This window comes from Myotis lucifugus, unplaced genomic scaffold (assembly GCF_000147115.1).
Source record: "Myotis lucifugus unplaced genomic scaffold, Myoluc2.0 scaffold_2, whole genome shotgun sequence".
Classification (NCBI taxonomy): Eukaryota; Metazoa; Chordata; class Mammalia; order Chiroptera; family Vespertilionidae; genus Myotis; species Myotis lucifugus.
This window is the reverse complement of record NW_005871050.1, coordinates 28,267,437-28,280,165: the sequence shown is the minus strand read 5'-3', so window position 1 is coordinate 28,280,165 and position 12,729 is coordinate 28,267,437. Positions and strand designations below refer to the sequence as shown.

General features: G+C 42.1%; 1 protein-coding gene across 3 annotated transcripts in view; it reads left to right on the top strand.

The window, feature by feature from the left end:
- The window catches only part of PRPS1 (phosphoribosyl pyrophosphate synthetase 1), a 36,935-nt gene extending 24,679 nt beyond the window's left edge, over positions 1-12,256 (top strand). For 2 of the 3 annotated variants that reach the window (XM_006082266.3, XM_023758762.1), the window contains exons 4-7: positions 690-814; positions 6,775-6,948; positions 9,796-9,955; positions 11,148-12,256. In XM_006082266.3, coding sequence (XP_006082328.1) covers positions 690-814; positions 6,775-6,948; positions 9,796-9,955; positions 11,148-11,240 — 552 coding nt within the window. In that variant the 3' untranslated portion in view covers positions 11,241-12,256. Of the gene's footprint in view, positions 1-689; positions 815-6,774; positions 6,949-9,681; positions 9,757-9,795; positions 9,956-11,147 lie in introns of all 3 variants that reach the window. The other variant, XM_014459621.2, reaches the window with a different exon arrangement.
- Positions 12,257-12,729: the final 473 nt, after the last annotated feature.

Sequence of the window (12,729 nt, the reverse complement as noted above, 5' to 3'; positions counted from 1 at the left end):
GCATATTACGCTTTTATTATATGGGATAGCATCTCTAAATGGTTTACCTGTTAGCTTTTGCTCCTTAGCATAAAGCAGTATACATTTTTATCATCTTATGAGTATGCACATTGGCTGGATAGTTGTGGTCCCAGCTGAACTTGGCCATTTTTCTCAACAGTTCACTCCTGCCTATGGTCAGTTGTGGGTTAGCTGAGGGTTGACTTTGCCCATTATGGCTGAGTTCTCTTGCACAGCCTGGATTCAAAGGGACTGTTTTTACAGTCTCTCACATTGGGCATACCTTCTAATCCAGGGGTCCTCAAACTTTTTAAACAGGGGGCCAGTTCACTGTCCCTCAGACCGTTGGAGGGCCAGACTATAGTTTAAAAAAAAACTATGAACAAATTCCTATGCACATTGCACATATCTTATTTTGAAGTAAAAAAACAAAACGGGAACAAATACAATATTTGTATTTGCATGTGGCCCGTGGGCCGTAGTTTGAGGACCCTGTTCTAATCAGTCTGAATGTTGCAGTAAGGTATTCTTTGGGCAAGTCACTATTCTCTGTTAGTTGTTTGTGAATAAAAGAGAAGGGTACACCTTAGACTCACACAATGTTACATGCCAAATTTATTCAAATAAAATAAATACATAAATGGAAGAGAAGGAAAATGAAGCAAAACTAACCCAGCTCCTTCCTGCAGGGCTTTTTTGATATCCCTGTGGACAATTTGTATGCAGAACCAGCTGTCCTGAAGTGGATAAGGGAGAATATATCTGAGTGGAGGAACTGCACTATTGTCTCACCCGATGCCGGGGGAGCTAAGAGGTATGATTGAAATTCATATTATTCTCAATGTATTGGGAAAATCTTTCAGATAGTTGTCAGAAAGTGATGTTTTTCTATCCAAGTGGCAGTTTTTAAGTACTTCAGAATGGATGTACTGATAGCTGGGACATAGGTTGGATATAGTTTTATTCCTCTTCCTGGCCTGAAAGTCACTATCTGAAAGATAAGGCAGCAACAGAGGGGCTCTAAATCTGGTATTGTGGCCATTACCCATTAATAACTTTGCAGTCAGGGCTAGCAACACTGCTAGACGCCTATCAGAAAGGGGAGAAAATTTGGTTTTCTAATGAGTGGCACCTGCTGTTAAACCACATGATAATAATGGGCTAGGAAGCTTTTACGTACGTACTTTAAATGCTGTTGTTGGTTAGACCATTTTGATCCTTGGGATTAAGTATTAAGCAGGAAGGAAAATAAAGTGGTGATTTTGTTTAAACCCAAGACCTTAACATTTTAAACAAACTGCCAGGAATTGCCAGTTGCAGAGCTTTACAGCTCACATGGTGCCGACTAAGAGCTTTTGATTTCCTTAGTGGGTCACTCATTAGTAATGCATTCAAAAGTGTGACACATGCTTTTCTTGTTGTGGAAATAGAATGAAGAGCTACAAAACACAGATGATTAGGAAAAGCTAATTCAGATCTAAGAGCCATACAAATCTTCAGTGACTGTTTCTTTGCAAGCTCTTTCTTTCAATAACTTCAACAGCACTGATAAGCTGAGAACTTGAGTTCTGTTATTCAGCCAGATGTATGGCTTTGTCAGGCTTATGTAATTGTCAGTTATCATCTGTAATATTAGAGACAGAACCTAAAAAACATCCCCCTAATAGTAGTTGTCATACTTGTCTTAACTTGTGCATTATTTTCACATCTTGCCATGGGACTTAGAAAATAGTCCCATTTGAAATAATCAAGCAGGAATTTCTTTCCAAAGTGGGTTACAGAAAAACTGCCTTTAATAGATGACTTGTTGCTACATGGTTTGGAGTGGTTATAATTTTCTTTCTTTTTTTTAAGGATAACTTTTAAAAAAATGTTTTTATTGATATCAGAGAAGGAGAGAGAGGGACATTAATGATGAGAGAGAATCATCGATTGGCTGCCTCCTCAATGCCCCACATCGGAGATCGAGCCCACAACCCAGGCATGTGCCTTGACCGGTAATCTAACTGTGACCTCCTGGTTCATAGGTCAATGCTCAACAACTGAGCTACACTGTCCAGGCTATAATTTTCTTCTAGTGATGAATTATATTCAAAGTGAGTCTCTATCACTTCTGTGTTGGCTAGATTTTTGTAGGAGAGAGAGATCCCTGTGTATTTATGACTTGTTCATAGTTCTCCCCTCAAGGGCATAGGGAGTGACTTTTTCTAGCCCTTTATGCTTTATTTTTTTTCATAATTAAATCTTTATTGTTCAGATTATTACATTTGTTCCTCTTTTTCCCCCCATAACTCCCCTCCTCCCAGTTCCCACCCCACCCTCTGCCCTCACTCCCCACCCACTGTCCTCATCCATAGGTGCATGATTTTTGTCCAGTCTCTTCCCGCATCTCCCACACCCCTTTCCCCCCAAGAATAGTCAGTCCATTCCCTTTCTATGTCCCTGATTCTATTATAATCACCAGTTCATTCTGTTCATCAGATTATTTATTCACTTGATTCTTAGATTCACTTGTTGATAGATGTGTATTTGTTGTTCATAATTTGTATCTTTACCTTTTTCTTCTTCTTCCTCTTCTTAAAGGATACCTTTCAGCATTTCATATAATACTGGTTTGGTGGTGATGAACTCCTTTAGCTTTTCCTTATCTGTGAAGCTCTTTATCTGACCTTCAATTCTGAATGATAGCTTTGCTGGATAAAGTACTCTTGGTTGTAGGTTCTTGGTATTCATCACTTTGAATATTTCTTGCCACTCCCTTCTGGCCTGCAAAGTTTCTGTTGAGAAATCAGCTGACAGTCGTATGGGTATTCCCTTGTAGGTAACTGAGTTTCTTTCTCTTGCTGCTTTTAAGATTCTCTCTTTGTCTTTTGCTCTTGGCATTTTAATTATGATGTGTCTTGGTGTGGTCCTCTTTGGATTCCTTTTGTTTGGGGTTCTCTGCGCTTCTTGGACCTGTAAGTCCATTTCTTTCACCAGGTGGGGGAAGTTTTCTGCCATTATTTCTTGAAATAGGTTTTCAATATCTTGCTGTCTCTCATCTTCTGGCACTCCAATAATTCTGATATTAGACCGCTTAAAGCTGTCCCAGAGGCTCCTTACACTATCTTCACACTTTCGGATTCTTTTTTCATTTTGCTTTTCCGGTTGGGTATTTTTTGCTTCCTCGCATTTCAAATCTTTGACTTGATTCTTGCGCTCCTCTGGTCTGCTGTTGGGAGTCTGTATAATATTCTTTATTTCAGTCAGTGTATGCTTACTTTCTAGTTGGGCCTTTATCACACCATCAAGGGTCTCATTAGATTTCCTGTACATCTCATCAAGTTTATCGACAGACTCTAGAAGCCTCTTGAGAGACCTCAAAAGTGTGGTTTTGAATTCTATATCCAGTAGCCTGCTTTCCTCCGGTTCTGTCCTTTGTGGCCTGTTTCTTTGTCTTGGCATTTTTTTATGCTTCGCTGTGTCGATAGAGTGGCTTTCCGTGTTAAGTGTCCCAATTACCTGAGGTAGACACTCTTGGTGCACCCCCTTGTGGTCTCTGTGAGCAGTCTTGTTGTAGTCAAGCCTTGATTGTTGTAGGTAATTACTACTTGACCTCCAGGCCAACTGGCTGTGAGAATCAGCTGTGTTTGTGGTGGGAGAACTTCTGTCCTCTAGGGAGGTGCTAATCTAGCCTTTGCCTGAGGCTATCCGGCAAATGGCTCTGTGCAGGGCTTGGGCGGGGCGGGTCCCACGGGATCAACAGGGCGGAGGAGGGAGCAGTTATGGCTGCTCTCAGTCCGTCCCCAGGGGCTCTGCCTCTCTGTCCCAGCAACCGCTGCAAACCTCGGAGGGACCGAAGCCAGACAGTCCCGCTTCTCCCGTTTGAGTCTGGGTCCCTAGAGACTCGCCCGGATCTGGAGCTCAGAGTCTGAGGCTCCCTCCGGATTGAAACAGACAACCGCGCCCTCAGCCACCAGCCCGCGCTGCGCGCACTCCGCACCTTAGTATTTTACTTCAGCACTGCACCTCCTCTGATTCTTGGTTTCTCCTAGTTGTAGAACTTCCACTCAGCCAGCCTTCCTGTGGTTCTGGATGATGTCCGTTCCGTCTTTTAGTTGTATTTTTGAAGTGGTTGTTCGAGGCAGCAAACTCCAGCGTTAACCTATGCCGCCATCTTCACATGTACTTTAAAAAAAAAGAAAAAGTCCCTTTATGCTTCATTAATCACTGAGTTTGTTGGCTTTTTTGTATGAACAATTTGGGATACTTGAACTAATTGATCATGCATTTGCCTTGGATCAGTAATCATTCCAAGCAGATTGGTTAGTCATTTTTAAAAATATATTTTTATTGATTTCAGAGAGGAAGGGAGAGGGAAAGTTAGAAACATCAATGACAAGTGAGAACCATTGATTGGCTGCCTCCTGCACACTCCACACTGGGGATTGTGCCTGCAACTTGGGCATGTGCCCTGACTGGGAATCGAACCATGACTTCCTGGCTCATAGGTCAGTGCTCAACCACCAAGCCATGCCAGCCAGGCCAGATTGGTTAGTCTTGAAGTTATGTGCCCATGCAGTAGTAGTAAAATGAACACAGAGTGTGGTTCATTTAGGTCAGCGTACAAGTGTTGCCTAGCTTGTCATTTAAACTTTGTGTGTTCTCTATTATATGGTTACAGGTTCTTCCATATCTAGCACAGACTTAGATATGTGACCATCATCACCAGGGAAACAAAACATAATGATCTGGTTGGACTAGTATATTAAAAAAAAAAGCATAGACCTCATCACACATGATAAAAGGATGGCACAGTAGAGCATGGATTACATGCCACTGGGGCAGCACACTGTCATATACACTGAATGGATTTCTGTTTGAGTGAATGATATGATATTTTGTCACCAGCTTTGTCTTCCATTCCACTTTTTAGTCTGTTTCATATTATCTTGTAATTTTTATTTTATTTTATTTTTTAGTATATTTTTATTGATTTCAGAGAGGAAGGGAGAGGGAGAGAGATATAAACATCAGTGATGACAGAGAATCATCAATCAGCTACTTCCTGCAGGCCCCCCACTGGGGATCGAGCCTGTAACATGGGCATGTGCCCTCGACTGGAATCAAACCCGGGACCCTTCAGTCCATAGGCTGACATTCTATCCACTGAGCCAAACTGGCTAGGGTGTATTATCTTGTAATTTTTTAAAAAAGAATCCTATTTTTTTATTTATTGATTAAGGTATTACATATGTGTTCTTCCCCCCGCCCCCACACCCTCACCCCCACTCATGCCCTCACCCCCCTGGTGTCTGTATCCATTGGTTAGGCTTATATGCATGTATACAAGTCCTTTGGTTGATCTCTCCCCCTTACTCCTACCCTCCCCTACCTTCCCTCTGAGGTTTGAGCATCTGATCGATTTTGATTTGGAGATATTTTGGCTATACATTGAGATGTCCAGTTTGCCTGGTTAATTAATATATGACTTACTTTCTAGCAGTCATTAAAGAGCTCCCAAGCTTGATATCCAGGTATAGTTGACATTGAAAATCTGTGGATCACGGAGGGGAGTGTGATTAGGGGGTGAGCACTGGAACAGGCTGAGTACTGCTACTCTCCAGCCAGGTTCAGGTTCACTTCTTATCACATCGACATGTCAAACTGGGACAGTTTCCATTCCTAGCAATCCACTAAATGAATGTCCCTTAACATTATACTGCTTCTTGGAACTTTGAGGACATTGTCTATCCACTACTATAACTCAGAATGAATTCACTTAAGTTTGACTGATACATTTATAAACTATTCTCAGGTTATGGAGGCATCTACACTAATAAAAGAGAAACATGCAAATTGGTGTCACTCCGCTACGCCCACCAGCCAATCAGGATGAGTATGCAAATTAACCCAACAAAGATGGCGGTTAATTTGCATACACAGGCGCGGAGCAAAGACTGAAAGCTCTGGCCAGAGTGAAGAGCGAAGACTGAAGACTGAAGACTGAAGAGGCTTGGCTTCTCTACTGTGGCTGCAGCAGAGAAGCCAAGCCTCGCTGCGGCCAGAGGGGAGAGGCCTAGCCTTGAGGCTTGGCTTCTCCACTGCGGCCGGACCAAAGGCCTGGGTCCTGGGTGCTGGAGGAAAACCGGTGCTGGCAGCCAGGGGAAGGAAGGCCTATTGTGCGAATCTTCGTGCAACGGGCTTCTAGTTAATTTATAAAACCCATTTTCTGATGTTAATAAATTAGTTGCTTTCTTCCAGCCCTGCGAACTGTTTGGTTTCAAGAAGTATTCTCCCCCAGAAAGCAAGCCTGTTATTTAGTCCACTTATTGATTTTAAAAAAATTTTAAATACATTTTTATTGATTTCAGAGAGGGAGAGAGAGAGAAATATCAGTGATGAGAATCATTGATTGGCTGCCTCTTGTATGGCTTCTATTGGGGATCAAGCCCGCAATCCGGGCATGTGCCCTGACCAGGAATCAAACCGTGACCTCCTAGTTCATAAGTCAGTGCTCATCCACTGAGCCACACTGGCCAGGCTATTGAATTTTTAATATTTTTGTTTATTGAATTTAGAAAGAGAAGGAAAAACATAGATTTGTTGTTCCGTTTATTTGTGCATTCATTGCTTGATTCTTCTATGTGCCCTGACTGGGAATTGAACTCATAACATTGGCATACTGGGACGATGCTCTAACCATCTGGGCTGCCTGGCCAGGGCTAGTCCATTTCTTTTGGTCTTACAAGCCATACACAGCCAGGTTTTAACTGCAGATACCCTGTTTTGCAGAGTTACCTCCATTGCAGACCGGTTGAATGTTGACTTTGCCTTGATTCATAAAGAACGAAAGAAGGCCAATGAAGTGGACCGCATGGTGCTGGTAGGAGATGTGAAGGATCGGGTGGCCATTCTAGTGGATGACATGGCTGACACTTGTGGCACAATCTGCCATGCAGCTGACAAGTGAGTGCTGAGCGGTGGGGCCTGTGGTTAGAAGTAAAAAGCTGACTGCTCTCTGAATGCCTTAAGCCTGCTGATTCTTTTTGGAACTGAATGGAAGGATGATAACTAGCTTTGGCAGTTTTTCATCACCCTAGGCTTGAATTTCAATATGTATAAATTGATGACTATTCCTTTTCCCCCCAGTTTTCCTTAGTTTTTTTCTCTTGTTATTGTGCTAAATTGTATGTAAAATAAACTTGCCATTTTTAACCATTTTAAGTATACTAGTATATAGCAAGTTAAGGTAGAAATCCACAGCCCGGAGTAGACATATTTATATTTTACTTAAAACAGAAACCCTGGTCTTACCTCTCTCTTTTTTTTTGTCTTACCTTTTTAGTGTCCATTTAGCTGTTACTACCTTTATTCAATACTAGAGGCCTGGTACACTGGGGGGTGTCCCTCAGCCCAGCCTGCACCCTCTTCAATCTGGGACCCCTTGAGGGATGTTGGGCTGCCCATTTAGGCCTCGCTCTCACAATCCAGGACTGCTGGCTCCCAACTGCTCGCCTGCCAGCCTTCCTGATTGCCCCTAATTGCTTCTGCCTGCCAGCCTGATTACCCCTAACCACTCCCCTGCCAGCCTGATCAATGCCTAACTGCTCCCCTGCCAGCCCAGTCACCCCTAACTGTCCTCCCCTGCTGGCCTGGTTGCCCCTACCTGCCTTCCCCTACTGACCTGATCACCCACAACTGCCCTCCCCTGCAGGCCATCTTGTGGTGACCATCTTGTGGCCACATGGTGCGGCCATCTTTGATCACATGGGGGTGGCCATCTTGTGTGTTGGAGTGATGGTCAATTTGCATATCTGATTGTGACTAATTAGCATATCTGGTCGTGGCTAATTAGTATATCCCTCTCTTATTATATAGGATTAGTTCTCATCTCTTGCCTGTTTTAAATTGCCTTACCTCTGTTCTCTCTGCTACCAGTCACCAGTCTCTTACCTTCCCAATCTTTCACAATGCCTTCCCACTTGCTAATCTTCCTAAAACTAAGGCTAGATCTCATCACTTCTCAGCTTTGAAAACTTAAGTGGCTCCCCATTATTTACAGTCCAAGTTACTATGGATAGCACTGTCTCTCAAACTTTTTTTTGATCTATGAGTGTGCTTTGCACATGGCCTGGTGTATAATGGGTGCTAAAAAATATTGTGTGCTCAGTGAGTTCTGATTTGGATCCTGGAGTGTGCATTCATAAACTTGCTTATGTCTCTTTGTATTAGTAAGGTAATGCTAATTGCTATAATAGATCAACTCCTGAAATGTTGGTGGCTTAATAAGATAAAGTCTTTTTCTCATTCATGGTGTATTCCAATGTGAATATTCCTTTCAGTCATGTGTCACTGCATCTTTAACATGTGCTTTCCAAGATTACCTTGAAAGACATTTTCATTTTGGCCACCCAGAAAGGGAAAAGAGCATGGGAGATCGATTACCCAATTATTATTATTATTATTTTTAGAGAGGGAGGAAGGTATAGAGTGGGGAGAGAGAGAGAGAAACATCAATCAGTTGCCTCCCCATACACACCCTGACCAGGGACCGAACCCGAAACCTGAGCATGTGCCCTGACTGGGAAATCAAGCCAGCGATCTTTTCCATGCAAGGAACAATGCTCAACCAACTGAGCCACACCAGCCAGGGCCCATGGAAGATTTTTATAAGCTCGGACAAGAAATGGTGTACATTGTAGCTACCCACATTTTGATAGCCAGAGTTAAGTCACATGGTCATACCTAACTATGCAAGCAAGGCTGGAAAATGTAGTCTAGCTGTGTGTCCAGGAAGAAGAAGTGATGGCTTTTGTTGAGTGTAGCAATCTATCATAGTTCTTTTATAAGAATCCAGATCTTGAAGTAAGTTCTTAGTACGGTTCTCTCTCCTTTAAAAAAAATTGATATTTAGAGAGAGGAAAGGAGGAAGGAAGGTAGAGAGAGAGAGAAAGAGAGAGACATCCACTTGTTGCCTCCCGCATGTGCCTAGATCAGGGATCGAACCCACAACCTAAGTATGTGCTCTGACCGGTAATTAAACCTGCTACCTTTTGGTCTATGGAGCGACACTCCAACCAACTGAGCCACAGTGGGCAGGGCCAGTTCTCTCTCCTTGATATTGACTGAATGGTAGCTCCCTAAAATCTGATGCATTGAAACCCTAACCCCCGGTGTGAGACCTTTGGGGAGGTATTTAGGTTTGAATGAAGTCATGAGGGTAGGGTCTTTATGATGGGATTATTGTCCTTATAATAAGAAAACAGAGAGCTTGCTCCCCGCCTTCTCCCTGGTGCATGTGGAGGTCAACGATGTCAAAGAGGTCATGTGAACACAGCAAGATGGCAGCCACTAATAAGCTAAGAGAACAAGCCTCAGAAGGGGGAAAAAAAAGGAGAGGCAGCCTCAGAATGAAACCTGTCTTGCTACCACCTTGATCTTAGACTTTGCAGCCCCCAGAACTGTGAGAAATAAAATTCTGTTTAAGCCACCCATCTGTGGTATGGCACCCAAGCTGACCAATAATATACACTTCTTCTTAATCAGGTTTTATAGCAGGAGTGGGAAACCTTTTTTTCTGCCAAGGGCCATTTGGATATATATAACATCATTCACAGGCCATACAAAATTATCAACTTAAGAATTAGCCTATTATATCTGGTCAAACATTTAATTAACTCACCCCTCATGCCTTGGCAGGGCCAGACCAAATGATTTCCAGGGCGTTATACGGCTTGCAGGCCAGACGTTCCCAAGCCTGTTCTATAGTGACAGGTAAGATTAATCAAAATCAACTCTGCTTTTTTCCTGTAGACTTCTTTCAGCTGGAGCCACCAGAGTTTATGCTATCTTGACTCACGGAATCTTTTCTGGCCCCGCCATTTCTCGCATTAACAATGCATGCTTTGAAGCAGTAGTGGTCACCAATACCATACCTCAGGAGGATAAGATGAAGCATTGCTCCAAAATACAGGTGAGGATGAGATTCTTGCAAAACCAAACTCCACTAAGTATTCAGGAGGTGGTAATATGTGTTGAATTACCAGAAGAATTCCTCCTTTCCTCTTAAGGGCTTAGTCTACCATCAGGATCTGTGTTCCTAAAGTAAAACATCACATGCTTTAAAACTCAGATTGCTGGACTCAGAATCTCTAGAAGATGGAGCCTAGAAGTCTACGTTTTAACAGGCTCTTCCAGTGATCATGATACTCAAGTTTGCAAGTCTATGTTTTATAGTATGTGTGTGTGTGTCACTCTTAACTATTGGCCCCTGCAGACATAATGTGAATCCTTCAAACTCTTGTCATATTCCTTAGAACTCCAGTGTTTCTCAAAGTTGCTCTGGAACTAAACTAAGTTAACTACTTGGGGTTCTTAATATGCAGATTACTTTGCTCCATCCCAGACCTACAAAACCAGAAGTCCTGGGACCACTACTTTAAAGTAATTCCCCAAGTAATTATTAGGCACTCGAGTATGAATGTTGTTGCACTAAGAGAAGGCCTTTGCTTAATTAAAAATATATACAGTAATTCATTAGCTTTCTGAGATATGTATAATTGGAGAGTTGATGTTATTCTTAAAGGGATTTTTTTTCAGCTTAAATATTCATTCTTAAAAAAAATTTAAATGTCAACCTACCACCATCTTGTTGAGTCTGAGTCAGAAATTTTCCTCTGTTAGCATTTTAACTCTATACTGTGTGGTTATATTAAAAAGGTTATCACCTGGCCAGAGGGGTTCAATTGGCTGAGCATCGTCCCATGAATGGAAAGGTTGTAGGTTCAATTCCTGTCCAGGACATATACCTGGGTGGCAGGTTCAATCCCCAGTTAGGGCACATATGGAAGGCAACCAATCAATGTTTCTTTCCCTCTCCCTCTCCCTGTCCCTCTCTCTATTCCTCTCCCTCTCCCTCTCCCTCTCCCTCTCCCTTTCCCTCTCCCTCGCTCTCACCCTTACCCATACGCTTGCCCTCCTTCCCTTCCTCTCTCTAAGCATGTCCTCAGGTGAGGATTTAAAAAATGTTATGAATAGCTGGGTGCAAGCTCATGAGGTGAAACAGCACAGTGAAGGACTCTCATTAGACTTCTCATCATTGTCTGCAAATTGGCAGTCATCTCTGTTTATATGATACTAACTTGGTGTTTTTCATGTCTTTCTAGGTGATCGACATCTCCATGATTCTTGCAGAAGCCATCAGGAGAACTCACAATGGGGAATCTGTTTCCTACCTGTTCAGCCATGTCCCTTTATAATAGAATAACTTCTGAGGCTTTTAAAAAATAAAGTGAACCCCTTCCCTTGTTTTCCCTTGGTGTTTGATGAAAAATTCAGCAGAAGCCCCAGCTTGCTCCAGTAGCTTTCTACATCCCATTACAGGTATATTAACTTTTCTCCAAAATTAAGGAAAGACAGATTGAGACTACTCAGGTTTCCTACCTGCATTGTCTCGTTCTGGCTTCTTTGATTTTGTGGGCCTTGCAGCTTTAACTATAATTCAGCTTCTGCAAGATTTCAGACTTTGAAGGGTGTTGTGTGGGGGTGCTTGAATGTGTTTGGGGAAGCTCAGACTACTTTTCACGTGAATGCTTCTGGGATTCCTAGGTTCAGAACTACTAGCAACAGAGCCAACCCCAAAATAAACAAAATAAAAAGAACAAAGCCAAACTAACTCCCAACCCCCCTTAACATGTGACAAGTTCTCTAAAGTCTATACTAAATTACAACAAGAGCCCTAGGCAGCCCAGAATCCAGCTCTGGTTGCTGATTCCCTGTAAGGCAGGCAGCTCTCAGGTAGGAGCCTGAGGGAAGGAAGGCAGCACACAGTGCAGCAGATGCTTCTTGGGAGGAGAAGAGCCTGATCCCTCAACCTCTGCTAGGAAACTATCACTTAGTCTCTTTTGTACCTGTTCCTTTTCCATTTGGTTTGACCTTCAACCATCTTGACCTTTTCCCGGCTAAATACCTTCTTGGGCCCAAATGATCGTTGTACCATAGTCTTCTGGAAAGCAAACCTCACTTTTTGCTGTGTATTCTTTTAACATTTACATGAGATTATTTTGCTGTAGCTTAATCTTAGCCCACTATCACTGTGGTAGAAGGTTCTAGGTGGTTTTGTACTGCCTTTTGATTAATTTAAGTATTTAATTTTCATCTTATTTCATTGGATCTGTTTGGCCTCTCAAATGACCTGAGGTTTCTGTTAAAAGATTGATGTTACTAGCTTGTGTAGAGGAAACTAATAAAGTATCTGTGTGTGATTGTGGGTCTATATCATATCTGTACTACTCTCTCTGCTAAAGGTTTAGTTTAGGTATCTTGCTGCCCAATGATAGTTCTTATTATTTGTTTCCAAACTATTAGCTGCACTGTTAAGCCAAAAGAAGACATTAGCAGCAACTTTATTCAGCTGTAATACCTTAAGATGTCTGGGGTTTACTTAGAACTATATATCTATAGTAATTCTGCGCATTATACCGCAATTATAGGATGTTTAATGCCTGCTGGATCTCTAGTTCTTATTACTGGGAATTAGGTATTTTCTTACTAAAAGAGAATAGCTTCTATAATTTATTCATTTTGAACCAATTTTGCCAAATGTGAAATTTCTCTACATCAATAGTTGAGACACACATTTGGTATTTGATTTCAGCCCTTCCAAATAAAAACTATTGTGGAAGGTAAATGTGCAAAAGTTAAGAATGAATTATAATGCATTGCAAAATTTTAAGTGAGTTTCTTTGT